The 22,771-nt window shown below is 37.7% G+C and overlaps 1 protein-coding gene across 3 annotated transcripts in view; it reads right to left on the bottom strand.

Annotated features, from left to right (window-relative positions):
- The window catches only part of akap9 (A kinase (PRKA) anchor protein 9), a 283,026-nt gene that overhangs the window by 113,969 nt on the left and 146,286 nt on the right, over positions 1-22,771 (bottom strand). For all 3 annotated transcript variants that reach the window (XM_078538478.1, XM_078538479.1, XM_078538480.1), the window contains exons 23-24: positions 21,034-21,245; positions 12,371-12,533 (exon numbers count right to left, since the gene is read on the bottom strand). In XM_078538478.1, coding sequence (XP_078394604.1) covers positions 12,371-12,533; positions 21,034-21,245 — 375 coding nt within the window. The remainder of the gene's footprint in view (positions 1-12,370; positions 12,534-21,033; positions 21,246-22,771) is intronic.

Raw genomic sequence — 22,771 nt, 5'->3', positions numbered from 1 at the left:
TTGCACAGAATGTGGGCATCGTTGGCTAGGCCACCATTTATTGCCCACCCCTAATTGTCCTCGAGAAGGTGGGAGTGAGCTGCCTTCTTAAACCGCTGGAGTCCATGAGATGCAGGAACACCCACAGTGCTGTTCGGGGGGACATGTTAATAGTTTTAATATTTTTCTATTTTTGGAGTTTTTTTTATCTGTCAGTAATCTCCCTGAGACAGCACTTGGTCTCAGGGAGATGTGCGGTCTTTCGTGCGCATGCGCGAAAGAGCGCACTTTGACAGATGGGGATTCCTTCTCCCCTCCCGCACAGGAAGCGCATAGCTGTCGGGCAGGCCGCTGGGTGGGCTTTAATTGGCCTTCCCACTCAAAATGGCGGCGGGCCCCGTTTCGGCGGCGGAGTTCATTTGCCCGCCCGCCGCCAAGCCAGTGGGGCCCACCCACCCATCAAGGACAAAATTCTGCCCTTTGTTTCATCTGCCTTCTAATGAATTATCTTAATTGCACTGAACTTCATTTTTAAATGGCAAATATTGTTGTCCGCCTTTGGTGAAAACTAGAGTATAACTGAATCATCTCAGAGAATATTGCTTCGATGTGCACAATGTTTTCTAAATGATATATATTCTAGCAAATGATAAAGCAATTCTTATGTCCTTTACTTCGATATTTATGCTGGCATTCATATCAGGTCAATTTTAAACATAACCACTAAAATCTCTCCAATATTGAAAAAATATTCATATTATCAAATATAGATGATAATTTTATTTATATAAAATTGATGAATGAACAGCAAGTAATATAACACAGCAAAACATATTCCGCTACTGTTCTTGTTACAGGAGGAATAAAGACACTGTGATCTCTCTTAAGCACACTCTAAATAGAAGTCCACTTATTGTAAGCTCTATTTAGCCTACCTCCCTATGTAGGAGGCAAACTTTGCAACAATTGAAAGCATGTTGGAAATATAAAGATGGGCAGTAAGAATTTCTATAGATATTTAAATGAGATAAGAGTTAACAAAGTGAGTGTTGGGCCTGTAGAAAGTGAGTCTGGGGAATTAATAATGGAAAATAAGATGGCAATGAACTGAACAAGTATTTTGCATCAATTTTCACTAAAGAGCATACAAGTGACATCCGAGAAATAGCTGTAAATCAGGAAATGGAAGGGGCGGGGAAGGAGGGAGGAACTCAGGAAAATTCCGATCACCAGACAAGTGGTACTGAGCAAATTATTCGAGCTGCAGGCTAACAAATCCCCGAGTCCTGATGGACTTCATCCTAGGATCTCGAAAGAAGTGGCTAATGAAATAGTTGATGCATTGGCTTTAATTTTCCAAAATTCCCTAGATTTGGTGAAGGTTCCATTAGATTGGAAAATAGCAAACGTAACTCCTTTATTCAAAAAGGGAGACAGAAAGCAGGAAACTACAGACCAGCTAGTTAACATGTCATAGGGAAAATGTTAGAAGCTATTATTAAAGATGTTACAGCAGGACACTTAGAAAAGTTTAAGACAGTCAGGCAGAGTCAACATTTTTCAGTCTTCCCTAGACGCAGGGGAGGTGCCAGAGGACTGGAGAATTGCAAACATTACGTCCTTGTTCAAAAATTGTTGTAGGGATAAGCCTAGCCATTACAGACCAGTCAGTTTATCTTCAGTGGTGGGCAAGATTCTAGAAACAATTATTCAGGATAGAATTGGTAGTCACATGGAAAAATATGGGTTGATAAGAGCCAGTATGGATTTCTAAAGGGGAAATCATGTTTAACTAACTTAGAGTTTTTTGAACAGGTAACAGAAAAGGTCAATGGGGGTAATGCTGTTAATGTGGTGTACATGGACTTTCTAAAGGCATTTGATACAGTGCCACACAACAGGCTTGAGAAAAGTTATTGCTCATGGAATAAAAGGGACAGTAGCAACGTGGATACAAAATTGGCTTAAAAATAGGAAGCAGAGAGTGGTGGTCAATGGTTATTTTTCAGACTGGAGGAAGGTTTGTAATGAAGGTCCCCAGGGGTCAGTATTGGGACCCTTGCTTTTCCTGATATATATTAATGATCTAGATCTTGGCGTGCAGGGGACAATTTCAAAGTCTGCAGACGATACGAAGCTTGGGAGTGTTGTGAACTGCAAGGAGGGCAGAAAAGAACTTCAAAAGGACATTAGACAAGTTGGTGGAGTGGGCAGATGGGTAGCAGATGAAGTTCAATGTGGAGAAGTATGAGGTGATGCATTTTGGTAGGAAGAACACGGACAGACAATATAAAATAAGGGGTGAAATTTTGAAGGGGGTGCAGGGGCAGAAAGACCTGGGTGCATTTGTGCATAGATCATTAAAGGTGCAGGACAGGTGGAGACAGCAATTAATAAAGCATATAGTACCCTAGGTTTTATTAATAGGGGCATAGAGTGCTAGGGCAAGAAGGTTGTGCTGAATTTATATAAGGCACTCGTTGGACCTCAGCTGGAGTAATGTGTACAGTTCAGGGCACCACATTATAGGAAGGATGTGCACACATTGGAGAGAGTGCAGAAGAGGTTCACAAGAATGGCTCCAGGGATGAGAATCTTCAGTTACGAAGATAGATTGGCAAGGCTGGGATTGTTCTCCTTGGAGAGAAGATGGCTAAGAGGAGATTTGATAGAGATGTTCAAAATCATGATGGGGCTGGACAGAGTAGCTAGGGAGAAGCTGTTCCTGCTCGTAAAAGGATCAAGAGCAAGAGGGCACAGATTTAAAGTGAATTGCAAAAGAAGAAAATATGACGTGAGAAATTTTTTTTCCACACAACTGCCTGGAAGTGTGGTGGAGGCAGGTTCAATCGAGGCATTCAAGAGGGCATTAGATGATTATTTGAATAGAAACAATGTGAAGGGGTACGGGGAAAAGGCAGGGCAATGGCACTAGGTCATAATTCTCATTTGGAGAGCCGGTGCAAGCACAATGGGACGAATGGTCTCCTTCAGTGCCGTTAAAATTCTGTGATTCTGTGAACATGGATTTGTGAAAGAGAAATCATGTTTAACCAATTTATTGGAGTTCTTTGAAGTAACAAATGCTGTGGATAAAGGGGAACTGGTGGGTGTGCTGTACTTAGATTTCCAGAAGGCATTTGACAAGGTGCCACATCAAAGATTATTGTGGAAAATAAAAGCTCATGGTGTAGGGAGTAACATATTGGCGTGGATAGAAGATTGGCTGGCTAACAGGAAACATAGAGTAGCCATAAATGGGTCCTTTTCTGGTTGGCAGGATGTAATGACTGGTGTGCCACAGGGATCAGTGCTGGGGCCTCAACCCTTTACAATTTATATAAGCGACTTGGATGAAGGGACAGATGGTATGGTTACTAAATTTGCTGATGACACAAAGATAGGTAGGAAAGTAAGTTGAGAAGAGGATCTAAGGAGGCTACAAAGTGACATAGAGATTTGGCAAAGACCTGGCAAATGGAGCATAATATGGGCAAATGTGAAATTTTCCATTTTAGCAGGAAGACTAAAAAAGTATATTATTTAAATGGTGAGATATTGCACAGCTCTGGGATTCAGAGAGATCTGGGTGTCCTAGTGCATGAATTACAAAAGGCTCGTATGCAGACACAGCAAGTAATTAGGAAAGGTATTAGAATTTTAGCATCTATTGCAAGGGGGATTGAATATAAAAGCAGGGAGGTTATGCTTCAGTTGTACAGGGCACTGGTGAGACCACATCTGGAGCACTGTACGCAGTATTGTTCTCCTTATTTAAGGAAAGATGTAAATGTGTTAGCAGTTCAGAGAAGGTTTACTAGGAAACCAGGATACTAATACCAGGAATGGGCAGGTTGTCTCTAATGACAAGTTAGGCTTGTATCCGCTGGGGTTTAGAAGAGGAAGGGGTGACTCGATCGAAACCTTTAAGATCCTAAGGGGTCTTGACAAAGAGGATATTTCCTCTTGTGGGAGAATCTAGAACTAGGGGAAACGGTTTAAAAATAAGGGGTCGTTCATTTAAGACAGAGATGAGGAGGATTTTTTTTCTCTGAGGGTCGTGAGTCTTTGGAACTCTTTCTCAAAAGGCAGTGGAAGCAGGGTCTTGGAATATTTTTAAGGCAGTGATAGAAAGGTTCTTGATTAACAAGGGAGTGAAATGTTATTTGGGGTAGGCAGGAGGTTATAATCAGAACAGCAGGCTTGAAGGGCCAAGTGGCCTACTCCTAGTACGTATGTTCATACGAGAGATTCATGCAAGTATGTGCCGAAATTGACTCTGGACTGCTTCAAAGCAACTGAGGGCCACCTATAAGCGGGCAACTGACCACCTGGGGAATAGCTGACAGCTAAGAAGCTTCCTCACAGGAATATAATGGAAACCCTTTGATGTTCAGAGGGATAAAATACTTCTAAAAAAGGCTGCACTTCCATTATCAACATTAGATCAACCAGTCGCTAGACTGGAAACAGAAGCATAGCAATACATTACTGAACTAATAATCCAAAGGTCTTGACTAATGATCCAGAGGCCACGGCAGTTGGGAATTTATATTCAGTTACTTAAAAAAACCTAGAATAAAAAACTATCATTAATAATACCCATGTAACTACCAGATTGTTATAAAGCCCATATAATTTATGATTAACCATTAAGGAAGGAAATCTGTCATACTTAAACTGGGTCAGGCCTAAACGTGACTCCAGGCCAACAGCAATGTAGTTGATTCCTAACTGTCTTCTAAAGTTCAACCAGTTAGCTAATTAACTACTCAGCTCCCACAGCTGAGACTGAGTTTACCCTGTCTAAACTGCAAGAAAGAATTTAGCCTGCTTACTATATGCTTTTCAGTTACTGCTAATTACAGACTAGATTAGATTTTAAGAGCAAAATTTAAGAACAAAATTAACACTAAACTCCCCCACTAACCACCCTCCAAGTCTGCACTCAATTTCCTCAGCTGCATTCATTTCCTATACCATTGTTTAAGATTTGCTATGTGTTCAATATTTATATCTTCTAATCATTCATTGGATGAGGGCATCACTTACCCATTTCCCTTGAGATGAGCTTCTTTCGTGGCAACTCAGCCTTGCTAGTCCATTATAGAGGGCAGTTCAGAGAAAGTTTACTAAACTAATTTGGGTTTGGGTGGGTTGTCTTAGGAGGAAAGGTTGGGCAGGCTAGGCTGTATGCACTGGAGTTGAGAAGAGTAAGAGGCAACTTGATTGAAACATAAGACCCTGAGGGGTCTTGACAGGGTCAATGTGGAGAGGATGTTTCCGCTTGTGGGAGAATCCAGTGCTAGGGGCCACTTTTAAAAATAAGGGGTCGCCCATTTAAAACAAAGATGAGGAGAATTTTTTTCTCTCAGTGGGTTGCGAGTCTTTGGAACTCCCTACCTCAAAAGGCAGTGGAAGCAGAGTATTTGAAAACTTTTAGGGCTGAGGTAGGTAGATTTTTGATAAGCAAGGGGATGAAAGGCTATCAGGGTAGGTAGGAATGTGGAGTTGAGGTCACAATCAGATCAACATGATCTTATTGAATGGTGGAACAGGCTCGAAGGGCCAAGTGGCCTACCCATGCTCATAATTCATATGTTCGTATCCAAAATTCTGCTAACTGTGTTCGTGCTCGTTCTCGTTCCAAGTCCCAGTCACCTATGAAACCTGTACTCGCTGACCTACATTGGCTCTTGGTCAAGCAATGCCTTGAATTTAAAATTGTTTGCAAATCCCATCAGTCACCAATTTCCATGCCTGTAATCGCCTCTAACCCCACAACCCTCCATGAGATCTGCACTCCTCTAACTCAGGCCTCTTGAGCATGCCCCATTGGTGACTGTGCCTTCAGCTGGCCAGGCCTTAAGCTCTGGAATGACCTGCTTAAACCTCTCTGACTCTCTACCTCTCCTTCTTCCTATATGACATGACTTAAAACCTCTCTCTTTGGCCAAGCTTTGGGCCATCTGCTCCAAAACCACTATGGGGCCCAGTGTCATATTTTGTTTCATATTGCTCCTGTGAAATGCCTTGGGACATTTTATTATGCTGAAGTTGCTATATAAATGCAGGTTGCTGTTGGTGTAGATCACTTATCCGCTGCTGATTTCTGGGGATTAACTATCAACCACTAGAACTTCCAAGAAACTAAGATCTTTGATTCTATTAAAATATTTACTGAAAGTTATAAAAGGCTATTTTTAAATATTATGAGTTTGAAGAACAATTTTACAAAAGTTTTTCTGGACTTGAGTTATTGAAAAAGGTATTAAATTACAGATATGAAAAACAAAAATACAAAATTATGCATATAGTTTGATAACTAGAAACAACCCCATGGCTAGAATAAAATCTAGTGCTGTACTTTCTTGTCTATTCTTGAACCTTGCCCGCCGCCCCCCCAACTTCTGTATTTACATGAAAAGGTGCAGAACTTGTATTTCTTTTTAAGTAAAACTACAGCTGGATATTTAATCTTGCTCCCTGATCTTTTGATGTTTAATTATGGTTTACTTCAGAATTAACAAATATAAAATTGCTTTTCATGAAGGAGGCGGCAACTTGAATATTGCTGGATTTTACGGTAACATTTGAAATTAATTTTGACTTCTGAAAATTTCCTGAACTGTTATACAAAATGTGAATTCTCAATGTACAAAACTTCCATGTAAAAATACAATATTGCAACGTATTCTCTCATTTTGTTGATTGGTATTTGCTGCCAATCAATTCCTAAAGATGCAACATTTTTCATTTCTAGATATATATATTTTAATTAGTAGTTTGAAAAATGATAATGTCACATACCTGCACATTGCTAAGAAATGGTTAGCTCATTGCAACAGTATGTCAGGCTATTGCCATGGTATTTGTCACATACCAATACCTTGTTGACTCCAGCTACCAACAATATTATGTGATGTTGGGTTTAAAGGATTATTCAAACAATGTGATTTTTCACATATATACAAAACTTGAAGGGAGACAGCAGACAAGGATAGTTTTGAATTGCTCTAATAAAGGTCTAGCAGAGACATGGTGGGCATCTTCCTATGCCGTAAACATTCATGGTTCCATGATTATCCAATTATTCCAAAGACAGAAACAAAATATAAAATTAACTATGTAACTACAGTTGATTAGCCAATAACATTTTATGTAAATTTGTTTAGTTTCCTACATTCCAACAGCTTCCTATATTCCAATAGTGACTATACTTCAAAAAGTGCTTAATTGGCTGCAGTGTTTTAGGACATCCTGTGGTCATGGAAGGTGCGATATAACGCAAGCCATTCTTTGCCATTGTATATACAGGTTAAAAATCTTATGCCTGCATGCACTTCTTGTTAATTTTTTGTTAACTTTTTTCATTATAAATCCCTAAGACCGTGTTTATATTGGAAACTGCCTAAATAAACTTGTCATACTTTAACTGCACCCTCATGCTCTTTAGCTGCAGCACAGTCACAGATGGTGTAATAAGCTTACAGAGCTAGTTTACGTTACAAACTTGGGAATCAGAATTTAGATTGGAAATATAAAATAAGAGCAGAATGTCTGTCTTAAAATGGAGACTGAATTACATCTGCACACCTTAGTTTAATTATCCCTACCTTATAACCCCAATTCACCAAAAGACAACACTTGGTTTTGAATTTTCATTTGCAATATCATGGCAGACTCACTAACAGTAAGAAATTGTATTAGCATTGTCGTTTAAGTGCTATGGTAAATCAAGCACATATTGCACAACATATTTCTTAGTAAGCTGCAAACCTGTGCAGTATAGTTGGTCAACTGATTCTTTTACATCACTGTGAAAAACCTACACAAGAGAAAAGAGCACGGGGATAGATCAGGGAATGGGACTGACTGGATTGCTCCATGGAGAGCTGGCATAGACTCAATGGGCTGAATGGTCTTCTGTGCCATAAACGACTCTATGAATTCTATCAATCAAAATATGTTAAATAGGCAAAACATCTTGCAAATATTAATGCAGTATAAATCATAAAAAATGTCCAACACTACAGGTTGGGCCTTATTTTTTGCTTTTGATTTGACAAAAGCTGATATACAGTTAAAAATCAATGGAGAAAACTGCTTCCAAATGTCACAGTTCTCCCGCAGCAACAGAATATCACTTAAGTACGACAGAATGAATACAACTAAATTAAATACTAGCCCTTGTCTTTTAAGAGACAAAAATGTAGATGATCCTGTACACAGTTCCACATTTTTGCATGGATGAAACTGTCTAAATCCCTCAGTATTCTAATAGTCTCTAAACTGTGTTCACAACTAGAAGCAACTCAATTCAATACTGTAGCAAAACAGTTCTAAAACATATCCAAGTAATAAAGGAGTACATTTTTATAAACAGTTTGAATGTTTTCAGGGTGAATTTTGATTGTTAAATATCTTTGTTCTGTATTTGGATTACAGGTTACAGGTTTAACCTGTAACACCCAGTTAGACTGTTCTCTCAACATTTGTTACACCATTCTTTGGATCCCAAGGCTATGTAGGGAAGTAATAATACCTACCATACACAAGGCTAATTAATTTTCATGCTGTGGTAACCTAACATCAAAACCACCTGTTCTACCAAATGATAGCGTTAGAAAAAAACCTTTCAATGCAAATGTATTCAGTTTCTCTATCTAATGTATAATTTATATGTTCTATTCAGAAAGGAAACCTGCTTTATTGTTACTCTGTAAAACATACTGCTCAATTTCCAATCAGATAAGTTTTATCCCTTAAAAGGCTATATCAGAATCTTGAAAATCTTTTTAGGGTAAATTAGAGAGTCATGATAATGATTCAATTTTTTAATAAAATTCAAGTTACTTATATTCTTAATAAGGTACAATATTTTACATTTGGTGAAAAGTTAAATGTTGTGTTTTATTATTAGAGCAAAGAAAATGTTCAACAGTGCTGTCCAATCTTGGAATCACACAGTAGATAGTTTATTTTGCATTTTAGTTGAGTATGATCTGTACTCTGCCCATTACAAACAGGAGGAGAAACATATCGTTTGATTCCAGTTGGGGTGTACAGCCTATGTACCTGCCGTTACACGGGCACTGAAATTAACACACAACATTGCTCATCTGCACGAAAGGCAGAACATGTTTTTGGACTGACAGTGGCATTTTTATCCAGCACAGTACAGACCATACTGTTTAGCTCTTACAAAATCCAAAACAAAACGTCTGAATGTATGTTGCTTCAAGGGCAAGATGAAAAACTTTAGCAACATGTCTCTCTTTTCAGCAATATTCAAGCTCTGTACCACCAAGTGAACATTTTCTTTGTTCTAATTATAAAACACAATTCAACTTTTCACCAAATTTAAATTATTGCGCCTGATTAAAATTATAAGGACTTTGTGATATTTATAGAAATGCTATAATCATTATTATAATCATGGCGTTCTAATTTACCCTAAGAAGGTTTTCAAAATTCATGAATATTGTCCATACTTTTAAACATTGTCATTTTCCAATTATCCACTAGTTCAAACTGCTTTTTAAGGGATAAAGCTCATCTGATTAAAAATTCAGTGGTGTGTTTTACATAGTAAAATGCTATTACATGTGATTCCAAGATTGGGCAGCACATGCTGAATAATTCTGAGTGCACTAATAGCTACACTAACAAGCAATCTAAGATAATCAGTTGAATTCATAACGTGCTCATTTACGCTTTCTAGAAGCAACATACATTCATACACAGAGATCCGTTTTCTGCAAACCAGAGGAATATGTTTAAGTCTTGCAACTTTTTTGAATTACCCAGAAGCATGGAGAGCCACTAGTTCCCCCATTGCTTTCTCCATAGCAATGCGTTGGCCAGAGTTGACTCACCAACCCTTTTCTCCTATATTATAAATTGATGTCATCATTTGAAATTTGGCATTCTTGCGTTTGTCTTGATGAGTGCAAGACAAAAGCTTCGGCAACATTTCTCTTTTCAGCAATGAAGAAAATGTTATCTCAAGTATCAAATAATCCAAATATCATCTTTTTAATGATATTTATTAGAAAATTTTAGTTCATTTTTATGCAAGGCATTGCCAGAAAATATTCATTAGAAGTTCTGTTCCAAGCAAATACCAGCAACTTCATGAATTACATGGTTTAATATTATTCACTTGGGTGATGTGAAGCTCACAAAGATTTACCACCTGGAAATTATATCATGCAATATTAACATTCAACATGTTCAGATTATATTCCTTCATCTTCTATTTACTGAAGGTATTCATCTTTTTAAAAAATAAATACGTTTCAGTTAAAATAGTGCATAAAGGAATGTGATTCATACTGGTTAACAGTTTGTTTATTAATATTTGCACAGATCAACAGGAGGCTTGAAATTTCTTGAAGTGAGTGTGAAGGACAGTAAGTTTACTTTTAATAGGGGTTTATTCTTAGCAGTGTAAAGTGAGAATGTGCTTAGTGGGCTGAAAGGTCCAGTTTGTGCTTGGAAAAGGGGGAAATCTGCATTTTTCTTTGGTTGACTTTCCCCAAAGAGAAGCACAGTTCCCCCTCCCACGTAATAACTCACACCACTTCCACAATCTCACCTAGAAGTAATTTAGTATCTTCCCTACCCGGACCTGTAATAACCTACTCAGCCAGGTGGGTGACATAGTCAGTCATAGCTGTTAACCTACAAGCAATGTTTAAGTAACCTGACAAGGCCAGTTGTCACCTCATCAAGCAAAATAATGTAACTTATTATCACATGGTAATACAATATTACTGTATCTAGGGTTAGAACGACAGGGACAGGGAAGGGCAAAAACATTTCCCTCATTAAGGAAAACAGTGTAAGAGCCAGAGCCTACCCTCTAACCTTGACTGATAGAAAACAAATCTTGCAAACTGAGTTGTCATCATGCCTCTGAACACAATATAATCTCATTGCTATTTTTGGAGTCTTGCTAAGTGTAAATAGGTGACTGTGTTTCTATACTTTACAACAGTAACAGTTCATTAAACTTTAAAGACATCTTAAAGATATCTAAGGTTCTGAAAGGTGCTGCATAAATGCAAAATCTTTCTTTACCTTTAAGTTAAATGTCTGCTGTAAAATTAATGCCTAATCTTACAAGAATATTAGTGGCGTTGACTTAGGTCTTGATTAAATGAGTAACTGCTGAACTAGCCATATAAATACTGTGGCTACAAGAGCAGGTCAGAGGCTAGGAATCGTGCAATGAGTAACTCACCTCCTGACTCCCCAAAGCCTGTCCACCATCTACAAGGCACAAGTCAGGAGTGTGATGGAATGCTCCCCACTTGCCTGGATGAGTGCAGCTCCCACAATACTCAAGAAGCTGGACACCGTCCAGGACAAAGCAGTCTGCTTGATTGGCACCACATCCACAAACATTCACTCCCTCCACCACCGACGCACAGTAGCAGCAGTGTGTACCATCTACAAGATGCATTGCTGGAATTCACCAGGGCTCCTCAGGCAGCACCTTCCAAACCATCGACCAGTACCATTTAGAAGGACAAGGGCAGCAGATAGATGGGAACACCACCACCTAGAAATTCCCCTCCAAGTCACTCATCATCTTAACTTGGAAATATATTGCCTTTCCATCACTGTCGCTGGGTCAAAATCCTGGAACTCCCTTCCTAACAGCACTGTGGGTGCACCTACACAACATGGGCTGCAGCGGTTCAGGAGGGCAGCTCACCACCACCTTCTCAAGGGCAATTAGCGATGGGCAATAAATGCTGGCCCAGCCAGCGAAGCTCACATCCCGTGAATGAGTAAAAAAGTGTTACAACAAATACACAGGCAAAATACTGCAGATGCTCAAAATCTGAAATGAAAACAGAAAAATGCAAGAAATACTCAGCAGGCCACGACACATTCGTGAAGACAGGAACAGTGTTAATATTTCTGGTTAATTACCTTTTTTCAAATGTTACATCATTTGTATTTCACTTGTCTTCGATAATATTAGCAAATAGTTAACTTATTTTACTTGGGTTGTTCAGCATTATAATGGTTAGCAGTTTAGGGGGTAACTATTAAATTTTCTTTGCACTCTCAATGGATGAGTTTAGCGGGGAGCTAACTTGAGATCTTATAAACTGAAGATGAGAAAGGGCAAAGATTGGTCCAGTGCCTGTAACGTATTTGGACAGAATATCAGCAGCTCCAAGAAAATATTCTTTAAGGATAAGACATTGTACAATCTATATTATTGTCTTAAAATATCAGTATACATAGTTTTTTTGAAGACACACCAAGTATACAACTCAAAATACACAACCTGCTTCAAATTGTATATTAATATTATACACACACAAACAGTAGTTTTAATTTTAAAACTTCAAGTCTACAGATAACATACCTTCTGCTTTATGAAGCTCCAATGCCAACTTCTCCCTAGCCTTCAGCTCTTCATTAACTCTGTCAAGGAGCTCTGCTTGGCGTTTACGTAAATCAGCAATCTCTGTTTTTTTTCGGACAGAATCTCGCATGAGTTCTGTCTGAGTGATCCTGGCATGATCAAGCTACACACAAAACACATTACATAAATGATTCGAACAACTATTTATCAGTTCTTAATAAACCATTTACATATATTGTAAAAATAATCTTCATTTGCTAAGAAATTAATGGCATGTATTAAGTAATGCAACAAACATGTTTGGGTTTTGTGTCTACACATGAAACATGCTTTGAATAGAGATGGTGGTTACTTAGAAACTACAGTGCATTTCAACGAAGGAGGTAATACACACCTTTCCTTATTATTAAAGTGAATTGAAGTATTATTTTTTTCTCATCAATAGAAGTCTCTCAGAAAAATGGCAATCAATAAGGTTAGTATTTAAATACTCAGTTCACTGTATTGAAAGCTACCTAGTTACATAGAGTACGTAGGTTGGACACTTAAATAATCAAATTCCACTTCATTTAGCTAACATATATAAGTGTTTAATGGTAAATCATTGAAGTCATATAGCATATAATTTGATGCTGCTTTATAGAAAAATATTAGGGATACATTTTTGAACATAAAATGTGGAACTTTCTTAAAATCCTAAATTCTTGGAAGCATATTTGCCCCAGAAATTCAAGTCTCCTGATCTGCTGCTGGAGTATGATTTCTTGCTGCAGGTAGGCCAAGTCCCTAATCCCAACCTACTTTCTAGAGTTAAGGGCATTTACATAAATCAGAGGGCACTTACGTCATTTGTTGCACTTCATCATTCGGGATACTCACCCGGGGGTTGGGCAGCAGGGGTGGTGGGGAGGGGAAAGGAAAGGAAGAAAGAAAACTGGCTTCAAGTCTTGTAATAGCATTAAACAGCTGGCTGAAGACTTGAGATAGTAAACAAAGTAGCCAGTTTCTAAATCCTGTATGGTAACTGAATCGCTCTGAAGTAGGGTCAGTTGGAATTTGGGCAAGGATGTCAGCTCACTTCTTTCACTGACATAAGCAGCCAGGCCCTTATTAATGGCAGAAACATCAAAGAGCAAAACTGGGTGAAAAGTCCTTGGTTAAACAGGTCCTATATTCTGTTGAAGAGTCATATGGACGGGAAACATTAACTGTGTTCCTCTCCGCAGATACTGTCAGACCTGCTGAGTTTTTCCAGGTATTTTTATTTTTGTTTTGGATTTCCAGCATCTGCAGTTTTTTGCTTTTATCCTATATCAATTTGTGTTCCAAAATGTTATACGGTGCAATTTGTGCCCATTAGTTTGTTAAAATTAAAGCATATTTATATATTTTTATTAAAAAGTATAACTTCAGAGAAAATAAATGTAATGTTACTGTTCCCATCACATTTGAAGCTTTTAATACACCCTTACAGTAACTCATTTTTCACAGATGTACTTATATCCATGCTTTCCATGGATTTGTGGTACATAAGCTACAAAATAGAATTCTTAAAATCTTTGATCCTGATGCCATTCTTCTTTCAGTTGCAGTTTGACTATTTACATAATTACTGTAAATTATCTGATACTGAGGCATCAACTAAATAGAGCAGGTTGTGCTTGCCCACAAAGTATGAAATGTATTTACTCAACTGCAGTCAAACTTGAGGTATAGTTTTCAAAATATTATGTTTCTAATTCAATTTAGGAAAGGGCAGACAGGATAAATAATACTCTGTATGCTCTTTACAACTTTGAGTTTGCTCAACATATATTTAATGGAAAATTCACATTTTATAATTTACATGTTTATGGTCTATCTAATTTGCATTTTCAAAGCATCAACATTTAGATTATACTTTCAAAATGACAGATGTGAATTATGAATGAAAACTACTAAGAATTATATTTTAAATGATTTATTTAAAAAGTTAGGACTCAAAAAGTAGGAGCAGGAGTAGACCATATGGTCCCTTGAGTCTTCTCCACCTTATAATAAGAACATCGCAATGTACTGCCTCAACTCCACTTTTCTGCATGTTCCCCATATCCTGGAAACGCCAAAAATCTCTCAGCCTTGAATATTCAACGATGGAGCATTCACAACCCTCTGGGGTAGAGAATTCCAAAGATTCACAACCCTCAGTGAAAAGATTTTCCTCACTTCAGTCCTAAACAATTGACCCCTTATCTTGAGCCTGTGTCTCGATGTTCTATATTCCTCAGCCAGTGGAAAAAATCTCTCAGTATCTAAACCTGTCAAACGCTTTCAGTATCTTGTATGTTTCAATGCGATCACCTCCCATTCCCCTAAATGTTCAGGAATATATGTCTAATTTACTCAGCTCATCATAGGACAACCCTCTCATCCCAGGAACTTAGATACAGAGGGGAGGTGGTGGCATAGTGGTATTGTCACTAAAATAGTATTCCAGAGACTCAGGGTAGTGCTTGGGGACCTGGATTTGAATCCCACTATGGCAGATGATGAAATTTGAATTCAACAAAAATCTGGAATTAAAAGTCTGATGACCACAAAATCATTGCCGATTGTCATAAAAACTCATCTGGTCCTTTAGGGAAGGAAATCTTGCCTACATGTGACTCCAGATCCGCATGAACGAATAAAAAAAAAATCTATTTTAAGTGTGGCCCCACCAAAGCCCTGTGCAATTGTAGCAAGACTTCCTTATTCTTTTATTCCAATCGTCTTGCAGTAAGATCAACATGCCATTTGCCTAATTGCTTGCTGTACCTGCATGCTAACTTTGTGTTCTATGACTGCACTCAAGTCTCTGAACATTAACAAATACAAGCTTCACTCCTTTTGTAGTCAATGACTATTGATGGCAATATTTTGCTAACTTTACAGATTACGATTCATGTATAGTATTAAAAATGTTCTAAATAATTAGGCAAAATTTACTTAGAGTTGGCAACATTCATAAATCACTTAAGACTTGCTCGTAAAACTCATAAAAGAACCTTTTAAATAAATTATCATGACTTTGATGCAAATATGTGAGCTAGTGATCTAAAATAGCATTGAGTCACTTCAACACCCTAGGGTAAATTAGAACCTTATATACACAAGATTTCACACCACATTACACAAGCCATCCAACCTCATGGAATGAAAAGTTCCTAGATCCTAGTGAATCATTATTTAGTTTGAACAATGCATCCTGAAAGAATCTGAAATCTCAGTACAACTATCCTCACAGAATAAGATGGGAGCCAACAACTTTTTCCAATAACCCTCAACAGAAAGATGTCCATAACTCAAAACCTAGAGGCTTTTGAGGTCTTTGATATCAAATGCAAATCTACTCAATATGAGCTTGTTTTCTAATTTTACCTGCCATGCAAGATTAGTATCATAGTACATTGTAAAGTATACGATATAACAATTAAACTCACCAAGAAACATATGATACTTAAAAAAAAACTGTTCTCAGGAACCAAAAAATCTCTTACCAAGAGTCAGTACAGACAGGATAAGTCAAATGTCTTCCTTCTGTGCTGTATGATTCTACACACTAAATAAAATCCACCTGACATTTCATATGTTAAGAAGGCGGCTCATGATTACTACTTAATTATTCAATACTCTTGGGACGTGAACTATAAAAATATGACTGCACTCAAAGCATTCACCATCTAATTATCTTTAATATGTCATTTAACAAGAGGGGTTTTCACATTCAAATTACACTTAGTCATTTGGTAATACAGAACCTGAGCATTGCTGAAAAAAGAGACATGTCTACGCTTTTCGGCTTGCGCTCATTAGGACACCTCGTAAGAATACGAATATAAGGGGAAAACAACAATTTATACTGTATGTGAAGAGAGTGCTGATTGAATGGCAAGTAGTGTTGCCATGGAGAATGCACCAGTGATGGTGACTGACAGTTAAATGCCAAGCATTGTTTGAAATTTAAATCAGGCAGCTTGACCCTGATTAGTCAAGGCATTGCTGTGAGGAATGAGTCAGCTAATGGCTGTCACTTATGCTGTTTCGCTGAAACAGGCATGTACTCGCTCTTTCTGTTTGCAAAGAACAGATGTGTATTAATATATGTAGCTTCTAGTACACGCAAACGCGCCACACTGCGAGCCCGACTGACAATCTTAAATTGGTTGTCAGCGTAATTTTTAGTACACTCAGGATTGTTTAGCAAATGTTGTCCAATCATATACAGTACAAATATACATACAGTATAAATTGTTGTTTTCCCCTTACATTGGTATTCTTGCAAAGTGTCCTGATGAGTGCAAGACGAAAAGCTTAGACATGCTTCTTTTTTCAGCAATATTCAAATTACACCGTTATTTTACGTAACATTTAAAGCAAGCAAAGTACAAAGCTAATGAACATTGCTTAATTTGTACTTTGTTAAATGACCCAGTGACACAAATGGTATTGATCACTTGAGCACTACAATAAGGGTTTTTCAATATAAACCTTGAGAACAGCAAGCAAAGAATCCAAACAAATCTGAATTCAGAAATTTGAACTTCATTTTTCAGCCACTTTACTTTTGCACAATTTTAAAGAAAACTTTTTGATTGACCAAAAGCAATTTTTAAAAAAAGCATGGGATAAGAGAATTTAGAAACATTAAGAAATTATAGCACAGAAGGAGGCCATTTGGCTTCGGGTGTCTATGCCAGCCAAAGAAGAACTCACCAACCTAATCCCACATTCCAGGTTTTGGCCCATAGCCCTCTAAGCTATGGCACTTCAAGTGCAAGTCCTTTTTTTTTAAAATGCCATGTGGATCTCTGCCTCTATCACTCTTTCAGGCACTGAGTTCCAGACCCCCACCACCCTCTGGTTGAAAAAAAATTCTCAACTCCCCTCTAATCAATTTAATAATTACTTCAAATCTACGGCCGCTGGCTATTGATCTCTCTTAGGAAAATAAATCCTTCCAGCATACTCTATCTAGATCCTTCATAATTTTATACACCTCAATTAAATCTCCTCTGCTCCAAAGAAAACTAACCCCACCTTACCCAATCTTTCCTCATTACTAAAATTCTCCATTCTTAAGTCTCCTTTTATCCTCTCTAGTGCAATGATATCTTGTTTGTAACGTGGTGATCAGAAATGTACGCACTATTCTAGCTGTGGTCTAACTGCTCTAGTATAACTCAATTTTAACTCCATTTGTGAGCTATTAATAAAAATTGAGAAATTTTTTAACAATTCATTAGGTTTGTAGAACAATATGATTTTACAAGATATTATTCAAATGTATATTTTTAATTAACTCAATTTCATTGAAACAGTAACAAACAATTTTAACCCATTTCTCTTGTACTTTAAGAAAAGAAACAGAAACAAAATAGTCTTAGTACTCACTGTATATGGAGGAGTAGGCAAAGAAATCTGTGAAATTACCCTTAGTAAGTGTCCATCTACATCATCACTATAATGACTGATTGTAGTATGCACCACTATTGAATTTAATTCTGTTAAACGCGTTGGAAAAGTAAATGGCCGTGGCAATGGGACACGTGATTCAACCTCATAAATTTCATCTTCTTTGCCTTCTGGCCAATCAAGGTTTAAAGTATCAGAAGTAAGACACTGCTGAATCAACTCCATAACAAGAAGCGTTTCATACAACTCTTCTACATGGGCTTTCAATTCACAGCAAATATTCTTATTCTTTTACTATTGAATCTTTGCCAAATTCATCACCAACTTTTGAGATATTAACCTGATGCAACACCAACTAATATATCTGCTGCCACTTTCTACAAGCAGCCTTAAGCAAACAAGGTCCATTCGATGGATGATCACAAGTTGGAAACAGCAGACAGATAGTAAACAATTGGCACAGAAGATGGATGGATCACTTCTGTTTAGCTTATTACAACAGGATGCCTTCGTTTTATCAACTCCAGAAAAACTTCAGAGAGTAAAGATCCATTCTCCACTCTATCAAATGCATAAATGACGAGTTGAATAGTTAGTCACCATAGCAATAAAGTAGTTCACTGCTAATTTAAAAATATGCCTTCAGCAAGCCAGTGTAACTGAAGAAATCCAGCCAATGTTCGTTCAAGGATTATCTGTCTCAATGCAGATAAATAGATCACTGGAGTTCCTCCTGTAGCCTAATAAATGTAACGCTGAGGACACACTTCAAAAAATGGCTCTTTTCTGTAGCAGTACAAGAGCTGTAGACTTCTTCCTGGATTTGATTATACACAGGCTGCTTCCTGGATTTAGATTTTACTCACACGCAGAACAGAGGGAGTGGCTTAACTTTAATACCGCCAAGCAACCTGGCAGGTGTGACTGCAAACAAAGGCCAGTTAACACAGCCAGTAAAACAGGATTCAAAATCCACGTCAGTTCAAGTGCTAATTGCTGGTGCCAAGAAGTTGCGTTTCGTTTTCAGAACACTTTCAAAGCTAAAAAAAAAGTTAGAATATGCATCTGTCGGCTAAATATCCAAAATTAGATGTCAGTTTTGGCTCGAAGCTACATTATCATTGAAGTTAGAAAGTTGTGGGTTTAAACTCCATTCCAGGATTTAAGCATATAATCTCGGTTGATAATTCTGCAGGAGTGTTGCACTATCGAAGGCACTGCTTTTTGAATGAGGTGTTAAACCAAGGCACTGCCTGTCACACATGATACTGAACAACAGCTGAGCAGTTCTCCCAGTATGCTGGCAACATTAATTCCTCAACAAACACCGCTTCAATATATTTTATGGTAATTTATCTCATTGCTATTTGCGAATCTTTGTGCAAATGAGCTAACCACATTTCACCATGAACAGTGACTACACTTCAAAAACACTGCCATGAAGTGCATTGGGAAATTCTGCAATTGTGAACGGCACTATATAAGTGTAAATTTTATTAAAATAGCCAATGTTAATGCCCAGAGGAAAAATAAAAATATCCTGAACCACAGAAACATCAAAAACATTTCTCAACTAAAGATATCAAAAAAATTGATGCAAGTAGCTGGTTTGCAAATAGTATTCACAGAAAGCCTTATCATTAGTAACACAAAACACAATCATTGTACATACAAAGTGAAATCATTTTAGCAATTCATTACCAGCCAAGCAATAAAGCAACAAAATACATGCATAACTAAATTCAACCACCAATGTTTGATTAATCTAAAGTTTTGTTCCCAAACTAAAATAACTCCTTACACTACAAACAACTTGTATTTACATAGTCCATCAGTTTTGATGAAAGTTCATCAACCTGAAATGTTAACACTGTTTCTTACTCCACAGATGCTGCCAAATCTGCTGAATATTTCCAGCATTTTCTGTTTTTATTTAAGGAAAATTTAGGGCAGGTGACCAAAAGTTTAGTCAAAAAGGTAGACTTATAAGCAATGTCTTATTGCAGGGAAGAGATTAAGAAAAGTAGAAAGGTCTGGAGAGGTATTCCAGAGTTTATGATCTTAGCAGCCGAAAGCACAGCCACCAATGGTGGAGTGATTAAAATCGTGGATGCTCAAGAAAAAGAAGTCTCGCATTTATGGTACTTTTCATGATTACCAGGCGTTTCAAAGTGCTTTATAACCAATGAAGTACTTTTTGAGGTGCAATCAATGTTATAATGTACGAAATGTGGCAGCTAATTTGCACTCAAGATTGTTTCAAATCTTGCCTCATTATCTTTTACTGCAAGATTCATTCATGCTTCCACTACAAGATTACATAAATGAAGTGACAACTTGCATCCTCGTCTCACCTCAACTCTTGATATAAATCATTTTCTTATCCACTAACAAATGCACAGCCACTTGCTCTAGATGTTTTCTTGTTACAACCATCAGATATAGCAACACTAAAGTGCAATCAGTATTAACTTACATTTATATAGTGCTTTTAATGTCAGAAAACATCGCAAGTTGCAATCGCTATTGGTGTAATTGTCAGAGAAGTGATTTCAAAGTGCAATCAGGCTAACCTGAATCAAAGTCAGAAACCATCTGTTGTAAAAGTGCGGAGGACTGTAGGTGGGTACTCCAAAGAAAATCAAGATCAACCTTAACCATAGTTTGTTGGTTGTTTGTTCATTATCCATTGGAGCATTAACCCTGACTGGTAGGTCTGGTTACAGGGCTCACAAATCTGGTTTGATTCTGAAAAAGGCACTCACTATCCACTGCATCCTCTGCTCTACTTACTCAGGAAGTCACCCTTCCGTCTGATGGGAGTTGAACAATGAACGTGCAGGTGAGCCTTTCAATGGCTACTGTCCCATCTCTTCAGTGGTGAGTTAAGAGGTGAGATCTCTGAAGGTAACCAGGCCTGAGAATATTTTGTGGGTGAGATGGTTGAGTGTCTAAATGATCCTTTAGAGGAACCTATACATGTTGCAGTGGTAAGGGTGAAAGAGCACCATGCCTTCCTACAATCTCAAGACCAAGAAAGCTCTTTGAAACATAACTTCCAACTGATGAGGGCCCTAGGTAAATGACTGAGAAAGAGGATGACTGAGAGGGGGGGTTGAGTCTCCCCTTCCTGTATCTGTACTTCCTCTGAGATTTGACTCTACTCAGAGTGCAGAGCTGTGAATTATGAAAAAATGCTTCAAATCATGCTGGCATTGAAAATGTATTACCTGGTAGGTGGTTTCAGTAATAGCACCCAGTAATTTTTCTAAAGCTGCGTGAAGGCGGGTTCCCACATTTAGTACAAGCTCTTCAATCTCAGGATCCAGTATTCCACCACTGAAACGGTGAGACAGCTCCAGTCCTTCATCTGTCCCTCCTGACCAGATACTAGTGTCATCACCTCCTGTGTCACTACCATGATAGGAATTTGACTGCTCTTCTGAGGGTTAAATAAAAGGTCATGTGAATCTAGATTTGTCAATTAAACAGAATTCTACTTTACAACAACATTTATGAAAATGCTCAGAGCTTTAGTTCAAAATGTGCTGGCCCAGATTTTGCAGTAGTAATGAGAGTGAAACTGCCAGCGTTCATGGTCATTATTTCTTTGAAACTGACAGAAACTTCTGTAGCCCGCATGTGGAAATCCAAAAACTGCTGCCAGTGATTCTACACTTCGCCAAAAGGTACACTGCTGAAAGTCCCCCAGTCTGCATTCAATTAGAAATTACTGAAATGATGAGAATTTATCCTTTTACCCAATTAGTCTCACTGTAAAAACCTGTGAAAAAGTTACAGCCTGTTGAAGGAGGTGTAAACTAGGTTATTAACACCATATTATATTTATATTTACTACTGAACAGCCTCACTATCTCTGATAAAACAATTTTTTATTTACAGAATATGAAATTTCTCCATTATGTTTTAAAAAATTCCACATTTTAAGATTTATTTTCTAAAAGCTTATATTTCATCTTCTACCTTAATCCCATGTGTATGTCTCAATCATTTAATTCACTCTGTAAAATTTAGTTAAAAGCAGGAAAAGCAGGGGGGTGAAAGGTTATCGGGTATGGCAGGAATATGAAGTTAAAATCAGGACACCATGATCTTATTAAATGGCGAAGCAGGTTTGAGGAGCCAAGTGGCCTAATCTGCTCCTAATTCATACATCTGTATAATTACTGCATTTTATTTCTTGGTTTGCAGTCTGTGAGAATAATTCAATGTGATTGGCTGCATATACTATTTAATGACATCACTGTTGCTGGACACCCTGACTTGACACAAGATTCAAACTAATGTCAGGAAAGGAAAAATTCATGCCACAGATTGCTAGATCTTTTTGGCATCTTTCTTTGAGATCAGCGACAAGCAGAGTCACTTTGCCGCTGACAGTAAAATCTGGGCCACATCAGTTTATGTGCTGCATTTTTGTTTTCCAGAATTTTTGAAAAGAAAATTCTGATATATACTTATGGGTTACTTAATTGTTTTATTAAACTACACAGAGAACACAGGTTGTAAACTGTCTTTAAAAATACACAGTCAGCCAGCATCAGTAATGAAAAAACACAGGTTATGGCATTTTGCACATGAACCTTCTAGAAGACTGGAGATAAACAGACGTCTTAGTAATTTTGGGAAAAATATTGAAGAGATACACCATAATACTGATGCATAGTACTGATACAAAGATCATGTAGCATAGGAGGCCATTGGGCCTATCATGTCTGTGCCAGCTGTTCGAAAGAACTATCCAATTATCCAACTATCTACTGCCCAGCTTTTCCAAAAGCCTTGCAAGGGTTTTGATGCCCATAATACATCAAACCTTTTACACAACTGGAGGGGAAACATATGCAACAGTCTTCAGGAATAAAGACAATTATTCTGTATTGGTTACATTGTAATCAATTTCAGAGGCATCTGATAAGGTTTTGCACCAGAAATTATCAAAAATGA

This window comes from Cetorhinus maximus, chromosome 3 (assembly GCF_964194155.1).
Source record: "Cetorhinus maximus chromosome 3, sCetMax3.hap1.1, whole genome shotgun sequence".
Lineage (NCBI taxonomy): Eukaryota > Metazoa > Chordata > Chondrichthyes > Lamniformes > Cetorhinidae > Cetorhinus > Cetorhinus maximus.
This window is presented reverse-complemented; position numbering and strand designations above follow the sequence as displayed.